Consider the following 15,799-nt stretch of genomic DNA (forward strand, 5'->3'; position numbering starts at 1 on the left):
GATGCTGGAAATCTGAAACAAAAACAAGAAATGCTGGAATCACTCAGCAGGTCTGGCAGCATCTGTGGAAAGAGAAGCAGAGTTAATGTTTCGAGTCAGTGACCCTTCTTCGGAACTGACAAATATTAGAAAAGTCACAGATTATAAGCAAGTGAGGTGGGGGTGGGGCAAGAGATAACAAAGGAGAAGGTGCAGATTGGACCAGGTCACATAGCTGACCAAAGGTCACGGAGCAAAGGCAAACAATATGTTAATGGTGTGTTGAAAGAGAAAGCATTAGTACAGATTAGGTATAAATACACTGAATATTGAACAGCAGCAAGTGCAAACCTGAAAAAAACAGTGGGTAAGCAAACTGAACAAACAAAGATGAAATGAAATAAATGCAAAAAAAGACTGTAAAAAATGTAAAAAAGAATGTAAAAAAAAGGAAGAAAAAATAACTAAAAATGAAAGTAAAATGGGGGGCTGTCATGCTCTGAAATTATTGAACTCAATGTTCAGTCCGGCAGGCTGTAGTGTGCCTAATCGGTAGATGAGATGCTGTTCCTCGAGCTTGCGTTGATGTTCACTGGAACACTGCAGGAATCCCAGGACAGAGATGTGAGCATGAGAGCAGGGAGGAGTGTTGAAATGGCAAGCAACCGGAAGCTCAGGGTCCTGCTTGCGGACTGAGCGGAGATGTTCCGCAAAGCGGTCACCCAGTCTGCGCTTGGTCTCCCCAATGTAGAGGAGACCACACTGTGAGCAGCGAATACAGTATACTACATTGAAAGAAGTACAAGTAAATCGCTGCTTCACCTGAAAGGAGTGTTTGGGGCCTGGGATAGTGAGGAGAGAGGAGGTAAATGGGCAGGTTGCTTACCCACTGTTTTTTTCAGGTTTTTTTTCAGGTTTGCACTTGCTGCTGTTCAATATTCAGTATATTTACACCTAATCTGTACTAATGCTTTGTCTTTCAACACACCATTAACATATTGTTTGTCTTTGCTCCATGACCTTTTGGTCAGCTATGTGGCCTGATCCAATCTGCACCTTCTCCTTTGTTATCTCTTGCCCCACCCCCACCTGACTTGTTTATAACCTGTGACTTTTCTAATATTTGTCAGTTCCGAAGAAGGGTCACTGACCCGAAACGTTAACTCTGCTTCTCTTTCCACAGATGCTGCCAGACCTGCTGAGTGAATCCAGCATTTCTTGCCTTTACTATGATTCTTTGTTTCCTGTCACTCAAGTCAATTTCAAATCCATGTCTCTGGTATTCCATGGGCTTTATCAAATACCATTTGGATGTCCTCCACATCAACCACATTACCTTCATCAACCCTCTCTGTTACCTCATCAAAAAACTCATGCAAGTTAGTTAAACAGAATTTGCCCATAACAAATCCATGCTGGCTTTCCTTAACTAATTCACATTTGTCCAAGCGACTTAAATTTGTCCTGAATTATAGTTTCTAAAGGCTTTCCCACCACTGAGGTTTAACAGACTGGACTGAGGGATATATCAGCGCAAAACATGCCGATGTTAGGGGAGGAAGGGAGATACTGTGTGGGAGATACTAAATCCATAAAGATTGATCTATAAATAATTATTTTATTACCTGATACCGCGAGCCTCGTCCAGCCATCTATATGGCGGGAAAGCCTGCAGCGGTGCGGGACGGCGCCTGCGCAATATTTGAATTCCCGGCGTTCCACTGGCTCGCGAGAGCGTCAGTTAGTCGGGGTGGGCGGGGCGCTTAAAGCGAGCGACGGCATTGGCCGGCGAACCTTCCGCTGACTTGCCTTTGCTGTTCATCGGTTTGTTGCGTCCCTCGAGTTAGCAGCTGTACGATTGGCTGAGCGCAATTCTACAATGTGATTGGTTAAGGCCGGAGTCTCTTCCGTGTGTGATTGGCTGGAAGTCCGAGTCCGTGGGTGGGGTTTATGAGGAGGGGCGGGGTGAGTGAGGGTTGACCGCGTGCAGCGAGTGCGGGTTGCAGCTCGAGCTGTGCTGGCGGTGGCAGTGCAGCGGGGGGCTCGCAGGCAGCAGCCATGGACGAGGTGTGGATGGTATCGCTATGTCTGACCTTCTTCGCCTTCGTGATCGCCCTCCTGTCGCTGAAGAAGTCAGATAACGAGTCCGAGAGCTCGGGCAAGGAGCAGAGGAGCCCCGAGCCTGTCCTATCCTCGCCCCAGCCAGCCGCCCGCTACATGGAGCTGACCTTGGAAGATATCGAGAAGTCGCTGGAGCGACTGGGAGCGGTGCTGGGCATGGAGCCACCCCGCGTCAAGGGAGCAGCTTCCCGGCAACAGGCGCCAGACTCGGACTCCGACTCTCAGGCGTCGCTGTCCGGCCCCGAGGAGCAACTGTCCCGGCGCGGCGGGCGAGGAGTAGTACCCCGGGGGTGGGCAGAGCAGAGCGGCGCTGAGGCCTGGAGTCACCCCGAGAGACAGGTACTGGGCCGGGGACAGGGGCACTGGGGGTTTGAGATTGTTGTGTTGGGTTAGAATTCTGATATTCTCTCCATTGTTCTGTAAAATGTGTAAATTATTGCCTTGGTTTGTTATGGATCAATGGCCAGCAGGAATCTACGGGCTGTGGCATTTCTGAGCCCTGGAGTTCCCCTGGAATGATATTTGTTTTATTATTTTTATAATGATCATTGTTTAGATTGGTATAAAGATTGTTTCCACTAATGTAGAGAGGGTTTAGAGACCTAGCAGTTTACAGTTTCCACAGAAAAATGGATGAAATGTGGAACTGGATCCCAAATCTTAGAGTTCATTTAGTAAAAATAGAATTTGACCAGTTCAGTGGTAATGGGACACCAGTAACTAGTATTTCATATGTGTTAAAACACATGAATGATCTGGCAAAGTGTTGTCCATTACAGAGTAATACACGAGAATGGATTTTCTAACTTTTGTCTGAAATTGAGCTTTGAGCAAACGGCCTTTGGGGAGTGTCAGGACCACTTGCTTATTTAAAGAGTTGCACAAAATTGTAATTGGATTTTAACTTTTGCGTGTTTCTGCATGAATTGGAGTAATTGATATTAAATCAACATGAGAATTGACTTAATGTCAATATATATTTAATAACCTTGGGCTGTTATGTTGCATGCAACATGTGACAGATTCATGTAGGTTCAGTTTTCCTGACGACGTCATTGTTTCAAATTAAAGTAAGTGGAAACTCCGATAAATGAGAAGTTTGTGAAATATGGTGGGAGAAATTCCCATACATTTTCACAATCTATTGCTTGATTTTTTTTTCTTTAGTCACTAAAATGACCAACTTTCAAAATCTGTTTCAAATACTGACTTGGGCCTCCTGGGTTGCCACTCTACCCTTTTCTATTAAGCCATACTTGACATTTAAAAATATTCTTACTGACTCTCACAGTAATCATATACCATAAGTAATCACTCCAGAATACTTCAGTGCAAAGACATCCAGACTGTTCTATTTGCAGCACTTCCCACAAACTTTTCAAACCAAGTTGCTGACTACGTTTATAAAGGGACTTACTCCATCTGTATGATAGTTACACTCAAAATAAAAGTAAAAGAATTCTTAAACTTTTGTTTTAAAACTTAAACAAAAAAAGTGTTGTGTGAACTGAATATTACTTGCCCCCTACCCCTGTGGGGGAGCGTGAAGAAAGTAACCTGCCAAAACCAAGATTTTTTTCATCATGTTCTTAAACTCCGTTAGCTATGTGGTTACCTCCTGTTTTCTTCAATTTAGCCCTTCAGTATACAGTTTCAGTATCTTGGCTCTCTATTGTCTGTGGTGAATTAGGGCAACTCCTGGGATCTATAGACAAGTCAGCTTGACATCTGTGATAGGAAGGATACTAGAATCTATACTAAAAGAAGAGCATCCAGAGGCATAAAATAGAATTTAAAAAAAGTCAGCTTGGGTTCGGAAAGGCTGATTTGACAGAATTCTTTGAAGAGGTAACATGCAGGGTAGACAAGGCTATTAGAGTAGATGTCACATACTTGGATTTTCAAAAGGCTTTTGATAAGGTACCACACTCTAGACATACGACAAAGATTGGGCTAAAAAACTGGAAAGCAGAGAGTAGGGGTAAAGTATCGTTATTCAGGTTGGAGGAAGATAGCAAGCAGTGTCAACAAGGGTCACTGGGACTACGGTTGTTCATAATTTAATGATTTGGACTTAAGGATAAGTAACTCAATATCAAAATTTCCAGATGATACCAAACTGGGAGTATAGTTATTGCTGAGGAAGAATGCAGCACATTATGAGAAGACATTAGGAAACTTGCAGACTGGGCAGTTAAGTGGCAAATCAACTTTAATGGGGGTAAATGTGAATGAAGTGAGGCACTTTGGTAGGAAAATCAGAAACATCACCTTCACCCTTAGAAAATGAGAAACTGAATGGGATAGATGAGCAAAGGGATGCAGGTAAACAAATCGTTCAAAGCAGCATCGCAGGTCAGAAAAGCATTTTAAAATGCTAACAAAATGCAGGGATTTATTTAGAGGGGTACAGAATTCAAAAGTAATGAATAGGACCCTGGTCAGGCCACACTTATTGCTGTGCACAGTTCTGATCTTTAAATTATAACAAGGACAGAAAGACTGGAGAAGGTGCATAAGAGATTTGCAATGATGGTACCAGAACTAGGATTACAGCTTTCTGGAAAGACTGAATAGGTTGGGATCTTTCTTTTAGAAAAGACTTAAGGGAGACCTGATAGAGCTCATTAAAATGAAGGGTCACTGACCTGAAATGTTAACTCTGCTTCTCTCGCCACAGATGCTGCCAGACCTGCTGAGTATTTCCAACATTTCTTGTTTTTATTTCATTAAAATTATGAATGATCCTATCCAAACCAATGTGGAACAAAGGTTTCCATTTGTGGGTGAATTTAAAACTGGGGGCCATAAAAAAAATTGACAAGGAAATGAGGAGAAATTTCTTTATTCAGTGATTAGAATGTGGAATTCGCTACCACAGGAAGTGGTTGAGACAAATATCTTAGTTACTTGCAAAAGGAAACTAGACGAATAACTGAGAAAAAGGGATGGAAGGATATGTTGAAAGGCTGAGATGGGGTAGGTGGAATTGAGGAGAGTCATGTGGAGTATAAACAGCAGCACAGACTAGTTGGGCCGAATGGTCTGTTTCTGTGGTATAAATTCTATGTAATTTTATGTAATTATTCTGAAGTCTTTGTGCAGCCAAATCCTTGATGACCAGCGCAGCTGATGAGGATGGCCTACTTCATGCTGAAGGTAAACTTGCAAGACATCAGATGTATTTTCTTGAGTTATCAATCCGCAATAAGTGTCTCAAAGGTTGCTCGTACTTAACTCGGGCATCTGTATTTACTTTAGGGAATACAACAGCCTCTGTTGCACTCTACATTCCACATCAGCCAAAAAAGCTTGTACAGAGTGCTTGTGGCCAAGATGCATACTCATCTCTTGTCTGCAGTTCTGCCTCTGCCTCATGATTCTTGAGTGTGAATTAGGCCATAAGATATCTGTGACTTTCCAATATGATTTTTCCAGTTCTGTCAGTGTTCCCAACTAGTGCCTGTGGAAGATCTGCTCATTACAATTGTCTTTGGCTCTACTCTCTGATCATCTCATGGACAAAAGAACCCCCATCTAAAACATGGTATGTAGTAAAAGAAGGAAAGTTTAGGGGGAGTGTATGGTTGTCAGCTTGAGTGTCAGCAAAGCTGCATGCTGAAGCCATATTCCAGGGCTTTGCACTGACACTGCTTGTGATATAAATGTAGCCTCACTCTCCTGGAGAGTTCACATGCTATCTGAAAAATCCTACTAGCCTTCCTGTTGCAGTGTTTCGCCTCTTTACCAACAGAAGTATGGTCATTGTTGGCTGAAACTTTACTTGCTGTGTTGTTTACACTCCTCATATGCTGTTCCAAATCTTCTTGCTGCTCCAACAGCCATGCTGTGTTGAAACCAAGGCTGTCTCTTGTTCTAATTCATTCTTCATCAGGATCTCACAAACTGTATACCACCTCGCCTCTGTCCTTCCTTTCCCAATGCTGTAATTTTAGATTTTAAAACCGTATCTTGGCGTCACTTGGTCACTATTCCCTGATTTGCCTTATTTTGTTACTAGCTTCAACCTTGGTATGACTCACCATATGTCTCTATCCTTTACTGAGGTTTTATAGTAGGATGAGAAAAATGTTCTTGTGGGCTATGGGTAAATTGTGGGGTATGCAATTACTTCCTGATGTAATGCATAGTGTTTCTGGAAAGGTGGACAGTTAACAACAAACTTTCATTTATATAGAGCCTTTAACAGTAAAATCTCCAAGGCGCTTCACAAGTGCATAATCAGACAAAGGTTGGCACTGAGACACAGAATGATATAACTAGTGCAATAATTTCTGAAGACATATTTCATTCCAATGCTATTTTTCATTTTCAAAAATTAGTACAAAAGAGAAGGGGATATAGTGGGCTTCAGTCTTGATTTAGTACAAGCTGTGGTGCTAAATTTAGAGCTGCAGTTGGCTAAGGGTGTTAAAAGGCTGTAACCTAATCAAGGGGTTTTTGTAGGCTACAAGTCATAACAGCAATGTCGACCACTTTGCACAGAAATTGGGCATAGGCAATTGCGGTACTCCAGCCCATGTTCATAGCCAGCTATCAGTTTAGTTCAATGAACAATCTTCTTGTCACTGTACTTCATTCACTTGTCAATGTTTTGCTGTGAGTTATTAAAACTTTCCAATCACAGTATTTTTAACCATGGTGCAAGAATGTTTTGCTGTCAATTTTTTAATACTAATTTGCTGCACTTTGCTAGGTTCTGTAGGTAGAAGTTGTATACTTAATACGAGGACCGGAAATGTAAATATAATGACATGAAATCTTTGCAACCACCTTTTGTTTGATCTGTGATCATATTTTCTCCCTTTTGACTCAGTATTTGCAGGGTACATTGATATTTATTTTTACATTAGTGATGCATGTCTTCTAGAAGTCATTTTCATGAATTCATGCTCCAAATGTGGAGATTTTCTGCCAGGAGTGCAGATCAGGAATTTGAGCACAGTGGAGAGTGGGTCCTACTGGATTTTCCATCTGAAGTGCATATTCTAAAATGTAGAATTGGAGCATTTATCTGTTTGCAGTGGGTGTCTGTTTACTGCCTGTGCCGGGTGAGAGAAACATAATTTTCTCAGCTCAGTGCATTTATGTATGGGAATATTGTTACAACCCCAGTAGAGACTGTTAACTTTAAAATGAGATATGAGCTCCCCAGACTGATTAAAGAATTACACAACAAGATTTCACGTTTTAAGACTTTTTTAGTTTAGTTATAGTAAATCAACATTAACTAAACTGTACTTCTTAGCAGGTAGCTAATACACTAAATTAGAGGTTTTTTCCATTAATTTATTAAGACACTCAAAAACCCCACACGAGTGTTCTCATCGAGAAGGTATTCTTACAGTTAAAAGTCCCAAACTCCTCCCAGTCTCAATGGGTTGGATCTCCTAGTGTCCTTCTCAAAGCCAACACCCTATTCACTCACTCTTTCCAAGCACATTTGACTGGACTCTGTTGATAAGGCAAACTCTGGTGACCCCATTTTTTTTCTCCTCCACACACCTCAACTTTTGAACTGGGTATCATCTGTTAAATCTGCACTGTAACCCCTCCAAGGCCTTCCTAATGTGCAGTGCCCAGACTGAACACAGTATTGCAGGTATGATCTAACTAGAGCTTTGTATAACTGTAGCAAGACTTCTGACTCCTTTTATTCCAGATATAAAAGCCAGAATTCCATTTGCCTTTTTGATTAAAATGTCATGAACAGGTAGGTTTAAAAAAAAAAATGTTTTGTGTACATGGACCCCTCTTAGATACTCCACTGATTCAAGCTTTTCACCATTTAGAGAGTACCCTTTTCTATCCTTTTTAGGTCCAAAGTGGATAACCTCACACTTGCCCATAATGAAATCAGCTTACCACAGTTTTGCCCATTCACCTAATCTATTAATATACCGTTGTAACTTTATGCTTTCATCTATGCTGCTTATAATACTACCTATCTTTGTGTCTCAGTATATGTGGATAAATGACTTTCTATCTCATCATCTAAGTTGTTAATAAATATGGTGAATAGTTGAGGCCCTAATGCAGATTACTGGCAGGATGGAACTAGTGGCATCCCACAATGAGAGTACATGGCCATTATCCCTACTCTGTTTCCTGCCCTTCAGCCAATTTCAATAATTTGCCCTCAAATCCATGAGTTTTCAACTTTAGTTAACAGTCTCTTCTGAGGGACTTTATCAAAGGAATGGTTCCTGAATCGAGAGCACTTTGGATGATCATAGTTAGAACATCTGCAATGTTCTCACCCCCTTCTTCCTTCCTCATTTGCACTAAAATTCTGTCGTAACAGTGTCCCTTGGGGGCAACATAAAAGGACTAGCTTAAGTAAAGTAAGAGACAGAACATGGATAGTTTGTTCAAGTCCTGAGTAGTTTATCCCAGCACACTTGTCAGTTATAATAAACAATACTGCTAGTCCCTTGATAGCCCAACACAACCTAACTTATACCTGACTTTAAACCAAAAGCACCACAAAAGTGTGGAGTACTACAATATAGAACCAATGTTTAGACCTGGCTTTTTCTGCTAAATGCTTGTCTTTTTCTCCCTTCTTTAGCTTATCTTGGTTATGCTCAACCTAGTGGCACAGGTCTGTCTGCTTCCTTCACCTCCTGACTGTGCATGGGAGGGCAAGAAGAGACTAATGCTGTTATCAGTGTTTTTCGTTTCCTTTTAGAATACCAATGTGAGTGAAATTGTTGTGATTTCTGTGGAGATCAAAGATGCCCAGGTTTCCTAGTTTTAGAGCTGCTATATTGATTTTATATAGTGACACTGGGCATTCTTAATTTCCCTGGTCACCTGATCCTCATGTTTGTGGATTTTTTTCTATGACTTTGTTCTAGTGGTCAGTCTGTCTTTTCCTAGTAATACTTACTCAAAGAAGTGTAGAAACAGGAAGGGATTTCCACTGTCATGCCAGTGGCGTGCTCATAATACTCCAATTTGTTTACATTGCCAATTTCATGTTATATGCTGTTGTATTTGTTGGGATAGAAAATATCTTTTATGTGAGGATTAGTATCAATATAACATGAGAAAAATGTGACTATCACTTGATTCTAAAAATGTAGCTTAATCTGATTACAGGACAGGGTTGTTGCAGTTAAGGCTCTGCCATTGCCGAAACCCGAGCTGGCAAATCAGCTCTTTGCCACAGAAGACTGGGAATTTGAAGATGAGGAGGAAATTGGTGCACTCCAATGGGAGGGAGCAGGCAAGCAGTATTATCACCTCTACTGGGATGAAGAAAGCTTACCTGACAGGTCCAGCAAGTCAGTTGTAGAAAGAGCAGATTTAAATAGGAGGAAGGTAAACCATGACAGAGTAAGTAAGATAGTCACTGGAACAAATTTGAGACATGAATTAGAACAGCAGATAAGAAATGAAATGCACAAGGAATGAAATTTTACATTTGCAGTAGTTTTAAGGATCTGTTCAGATTGAAGTTGAATTGCTTGAAAATGGCTGACTCTGCTACAATTGACATCTTTTGCAAGCTGTTCTTGCTCTCCCTATGGAAGAGAAACTGGTTTAGATCACCAGAGACCCAGTCTAGAACAGCTAAGCTTTTTTCAGAAAGAGTTGAATGTTTTCATATTTTCCCCAATGTCACTATATTTGAGATATGGATCACTTTTAAAGTTCAGCAGAAAAGCTGCGTTAGTGGGGTCTGTAATGGGAAGGAAGTTAACATTTCATATCCAGTGGGCACCATAAAAATATCTGTAGGCATGAATAACATTTTTCTCCAAATATCAGGTAATATGACAGGATGAACCTGGAAGAAACAGTATTGAGGCAGATGATTTATGAATAACAATTGTCAATGTCAGAAATGCTTGATGAAATTATACAGGGCACCCACAGAACTCCTCCTTAGCTTAATCTGTGCTTCAGCAACCCTGCTCCAGTAAACAGCCATTTCTACATTTCACTATATGAATGCAAAGAGCATTGTTCCAATACATGACGCACAGGAGAGGCGGTGTTTAAAACATTACTTATGGTATACTGTGTTGACTTTTATCGGTTTTGATAAAACATGTCTAAACACAAGAAAGAAAGTCAATTGATCCATTGTGTAGATGCAAAATCTTGCATTCCAAGCAGTTCATGATCTTGGAGGGGAAAGACTCTGTCTTGAGATAGACTATCTTCTCTAGGTTTCAGATCTGCAAGACTTCTGGTTTGACTGAGTCAGATGCAAAAGATGTCTTTACTCCTGCAGTGTGTCAAACATGTCTATGCTATAATGTCACTGACTAGACACTGACTTTGTAGAACTTTAGCAGTGAGTGTAGTGTTACAACCAGGTAAGGAAGGGGTCTTAGGCTCCCCTTTCGCCCCTTCTCTGGTTTGACCGCAACGAGGTTTATCCTTTTTGTAACACAGTGATTGAACTTACCACCTCAGTGAGCACTTGCTCCTGTTCCTCTAATATAATTGCTACAGAACCAATCAGACAGGTATTCTTGGACTTAAACAAGAAAGATGTAAGTTTATTATCCTTACACTCTAAATCAGTTGATGTTACTAAGAATGGCTATGCATTCACACGAGAGACACATATACACACACACACAGATTACAGAGGGAAAACAGAGTTGGGTGGTTGGACTAGAGTCTGAAATAAAAGGAATTTAAATACAGTTCAGCAGTCCCAGAGTCCTTAGTTTAAATTGTAGTCTTGAAGTCCTCACTGGGCCACGTGCATGGTTCAGGTTTGCTTCTCCGGCTCCGGAAGGCAGCAGAGGAGATTTTGACCCTTGTATCCGAGTTGTTGGTTGTGGTGGTCTGTAGCTGGCTTCACCAGCTGCAGTCAGGCCTTCTCTGGATCTGTACTAGAGAGGGAGGGGGGATGCTCCCTTGATGGCTTACAGTTACCATCTACTTTCTGACTGACAAAGCTTAGCCTCTCCAAAGCTGCACAGTAGTTACATGACAATCGCAAACCTCTTTGTTGGGTTAATGAGGCCCTTATGGAGATTCAGGGTGCCACACCTTAAGCTGTTCAGTCACTCTTGGAGGGGGTTGGTTCTTTTAAAGTCAATGGGTGTCGATGGCTATTGATGACTGATAAGAAAGCCATCTCAGGTAATTTAATCAGAGAGCACCCCATTGTTCTAGCTAGGTTGCCTCAATCATGTTGTCTCTGGTCTTCTCTGTTGCTGTTTCATATGCAAATTTCTGTGGCTATCTTGGCTGCCAGGTTACTCTTTTTAAAAGAAGTCCAGTGACCCGGGTTCAATTCTGGGTACTGCCTGTGTGGAGTTTGCAAGTTCTCCCTGTGTCTGCGTGGGTTCTCTCTGGGTGCTCCAGTTTCCTCCCACAAGCCAAAAAACTTGCAGGTTGGTAGGTAAATTGGCCATTATAAATTGCTCCTAGTATAGGTAGGTGGTAGGGAAATATAGGGACAGGTGGGGATGTGGTAGGAATATGGGATTAGTGTAGGATTAGTATAAATGGGTGGTTGATGGTCGGCACAGACTCGGTGGGCCGAAGGGCCTGTTTCAGTGCTGTATCTCTAAACTAAACTAAGAATTTGCAATAAAAGTCTTAGGCAACGTTCCAATCGGTGAAACTAATATTTCCCATTTGGCATGTGGGGTTTTTATAACAGTAGGATCAAACTTTATTAAAGATTCCCCAACTTCTATACATTGCTCATACATTTAACCAAATAATTTATAATTGTACAGATGGGTGAATAGCAACATTCAGAGGTAGCGTTGACATAAGGTTTCCAAATTCCTGCTGTCATTTCATCAGTAGATTGCCTAAAACTATCATTTCTCTGGTGTTTCCGCCAATGATAGATATTTTCTATCCCTACAAATTTATATACAACAGCATATAACTGCCACTGCAGTTACAGCAGACAATTGGGAGAACCAGATCCTCTTATCCTGTATACTGCAGGAGTTCCTCAGGGTAGTGTTCTAGGCCCAATCATCTTCAGCTCCTCCATGATAAGGTCAGAAATGGGAATGTTCACTAATAATTGCACAATGTTCAGTACCATTGGCAACGACTCAGATACTGGAGCAGCACGTATCCAGATGCAGCAAGTCCTGGACAACATCCAGGCTTGGGCTGATGAGTGGCAAGTAACATTTGTGCCACTCAAGTGCCAGGCAGTGACCACCTCCCATTAATGTTCAATGGCATTACCATTGCTGAATCTCCTATCAACATTCTGGGGGTCACCATTGACCGGAAACTGAACTGGACCAGCCATATAAATACTGTGGCAACAACAGCAGGTCAGAGGCTGGGAATTCTGTGGCGAGTAATTCACCACCTGGCTTGCCAATGCCTGTCCACCATCTACAAGGCACAAGGAGAAAGAAAATTCCAAGGCGGGGGACCCAACCATCCATGGTTAACTAAAAAGGTTAAAGATAGTATCAAACTTAAAGAAAAAGCATATCACAGATCACAGGTAGTGCAGGAGTCCCCTGATATGATCTCACTCGCTAATCAGTTTTCCATTTTGGATACGGTGAAGGTGATGGTTCCTCAGAGGAGTGCAGTCAGAGTCGAGTTTGTGGCACCACAGGTGGCTCAGCTGCACAGGGGGGAGGAAGAAGAGTGGAAGAGCAGGAGTGATAGGGGATTCATTAGTTAAGGGAACAGACAGGTGTTTCTGCTTCAAGTTTTGTGAACTGTGAGGAGGATAGTGTAGAACTTCAAAAGGACGTGGAAAAGTTGGTGGAATGGGCAGAAAGGTGGCAGGTGAAGTTCAATGCAGAGGAATGTGAAGTGATTCATTTTGCGAGGAAGAACATGGAAAGACAATATAAAATAAAGGGTACAGTTCTAAAGGGGGTGCAGGAGCAGCGGGACCTGGGGGTATATGTGCATAAGTCATTGAAAGTGGCAGGACAGGTTGAGAGAGCAGTTAAAGCCCAGGATACTGTATACTTTATTAGGGTGTCATGCAGACCCCCACTTGCCAAGAATGAAGCATATTAATTTTGTCATTTGAACATTGAATTTAAACTGTTGCTGGAGTGAAGAAATGACTTGTTTGAAGATCACCAGACACTGGGCTGGAAGGACTTTTGCATACTAAGAGATGCTGCTTGTGGAGACAAAAGGCTATTCCCTACTCCAATTAACCCAAATGGATTTTGATCAGACAGTGAAGGTGTAAGGAAGCACATTCCAGGCCTTGCTAAGATGATACAATCCACAGAACCAGGACTGGTTAAACCAGCTGGTCACATGACTGACTGGCTGGTCCCAGTTTTTTGAACTAGCCACAGGACCTCGAGATAAAAGACTCTTACATCGGAACAAGTTGAAGCGTGAACTGGGCCCCAACGAATTGCAAGACTTACCGGCAACCAAAGACTCCACATTGAACTTAAAGGACTGTAACTACCAGATTTTGCCTCGGACCTTTCCCCTTTATTCCTTCTACTTTTTCTATCTCTATCTGCGTGTGTTTATCGCTTGTGCATGCTAACATGGTCGTGTCGCATATTTGTAGTTGTTAACCGGATTAGAGTATAAGATTAATAAACTCAAACTTCTACCTTTCTTTAAATCTAAGGAAACCAGTTTGATTTCTTGCCTTATAATTGGAGCAGTGAACAAGGATTCACTAAAGGGGGAGCTTAAAAACACTGTTTTCAAATTGAACCCTGTTACAGTTAAACCAGGCAAAGGTTGAGAGGGAACCCCTAGACCCCTTCGCACCTGGTCTTAACAAGAGGCATGGAGTACAAGAGCAGTAAACTTATGTTGAACTTGTATAAGACACTTGTTCGGCCTCAGCTGGAGTATTGCGTCCAATTCTGGGTGCCACACTTGAGGAACGTCGTGAGGACATTGGAGAGAGTACAGAAAAGATTCATGAGAATGGTTCCAGGGATGAGGAATTTCAGTTATGAAGATAGATTGGAGAAGTTAGAACTGTTTTCCTTGGAGAAGAGAAGGCTGAGAGGTGATTTGTTAGAGGTATTCAAAATCATGAGGGGTCTGGACAAAGTAGATCGAGAGAAACTGTTCCCACTCATGAAAGGATTGAGAAAGAGAGGGCACAGATTTAAAGTATTTGGTAAGAGAATGAAAAGTGACATAAGGAAAAACTTTTTCACACAGCGAGTGGTTAAGGTCTGGAATGCGCTGCCTGAGAACATGGTGGAGGCAGGTTCAATTGAAGCATTCAGAAGGGAATTAGACTGTTGTATGAAAAGGAGAATGGAACTGAGGGAATTGCTCTTTCAGAGAGCCAGTGCGGACACGATGGGCTGAATAGCCTCTTTCTGCACTAACAATTCTGTGATTTTTAAAAAAGAGAGTTAACAAAGTGAGCATTGGTCCTATAGAAAGTGAGTCTGGGGAATTAATAAAGGAAAATAAGGAGATGGCAGATGAATTGAACAGGTATTTTGCATCGGTCTTCACTATAAAAGGATACAAGTAACATCCCAGAAATAGCTGTAAATCAGGAAATGGAAGGGAGGGAGGAACTCAAGAAAATTACAATCACCAGGCAAGTGGTACTGAACAGATTGTTGGAGCTGCGGGCTGACAAGTCCTTGGGTCCTGATGGACTTCATCCTAGGGTCTTAAAAGAAGTGGCTAGTGAGATAGTTGCTGCGTTGGTTTCAATTTTTCCAAAATTCCCTAGATTCGGGGAAGATTCCAATTGATTGGAAATTGCAGAAGGTTAGTATGCAGGTTCAGCAAGTAATTAGGAAAGCTAATAGAATGTTATTGTTTATTGTGAGAGGAATTGAATACAGAAGTAGGGAGGTTATGCTTCAGTTATACAGGGCATTGGCAAGACCACATCTGGAGTACTTTGTACAGTATTGGTCTCCTTCTTTATGAAAGAATGTAAATGTGTTGGAAGCAGTTCAGAGAAAGTTTGCTGGACTAATGCCTGGAATGGGCAGGTAGTCTTATGAGGAAAGGTTGTTTTAGGTTAGGCTTGTATCTGCTGGAATTTCAAAGAGTAAGGGCGAGTTGATTTGAAACATATAAGGTCCTGACAGGGTGGATGTGGAAAGATGTTCCCCCTTGCAGGAGAATCTAGAACTAGGGGTGACTTTTTTTTTAAAAAAACAGTTGCCCATTTAAGACCGAGATGAGAAACTTTTTCTCTCAGAAGGTCGTGAGTCTTTGGAACTCTATCCCTCAAAAGGCAGAGGAAACAGAGTCTCTGAATATTTTTAAGGTAGAGATAGAGAGATTCTTGATAAGCAAGGTTATCTGGGGTAGGTGGGAATGTGGAGTTGAGGTTACAAACAGATCAGTCATGACCTTATTGACTGGCAGAGCAGGCCCGGGGGACCGAGTGGCCTACTCCTCCTAATTCATATGTCTGTAAGTCAAGCGTGTGATGGTATACTCTCCACTTGCCTGGATGGGTGCAGCTTCGACTGCACTCAAGAAGCTTGACGCCATCCAGGACAAAGCAGCCCGCTTGATTGACACCCCCATCTACCAGCTTCAACATTCACTCCCTTCACCCCTGACGCACAGTGGTAGCCGTGTGCACCATCTACAAGAAGCACTACAGCAACTCACCAAGGCTCCTTCGACAGCACCTTCCAAACCTGCGACCTTGATCACCTAGAAGGACAAGGGCAGCAGATGCGTGGGAACACCACCATTTGCAAGTTCCCCTCCAAGTCACACAAGATCC

General features: G+C 42.0%; 1 protein-coding gene across 1 annotated transcript in view; it reads left to right on the top strand.

Annotated features, from left to right (window-relative positions):
* Positions 1-1,948: 1,948 nt before the first annotated feature.
* LOC137383711 (serine-rich adhesin for platelets-like) overlaps positions 1,949-15,799 on the top strand; it is a 65,985-nt gene continuing 52,134 nt past the window's right edge. The window contains exon 1 of the mRNA XM_068056892.1: positions 1,949-2,439. Coding sequence (XP_067912993.1) covers positions 2,038-2,439 — 402 coding nt within the window. The 5' untranslated portion in view covers positions 1,949-2,037. The remainder of the gene's footprint in view (positions 2,440-15,799) is intronic.

The sequence above is a fragment of the Heterodontus francisci genome, chromosome 24 (assembly GCF_036365525.1).
Source record: "Heterodontus francisci isolate sHetFra1 chromosome 24, sHetFra1.hap1, whole genome shotgun sequence".
NCBI lineage: Eukaryota > Metazoa > Chordata > Chondrichthyes > Heterodontiformes > Heterodontidae > Heterodontus > Heterodontus francisci.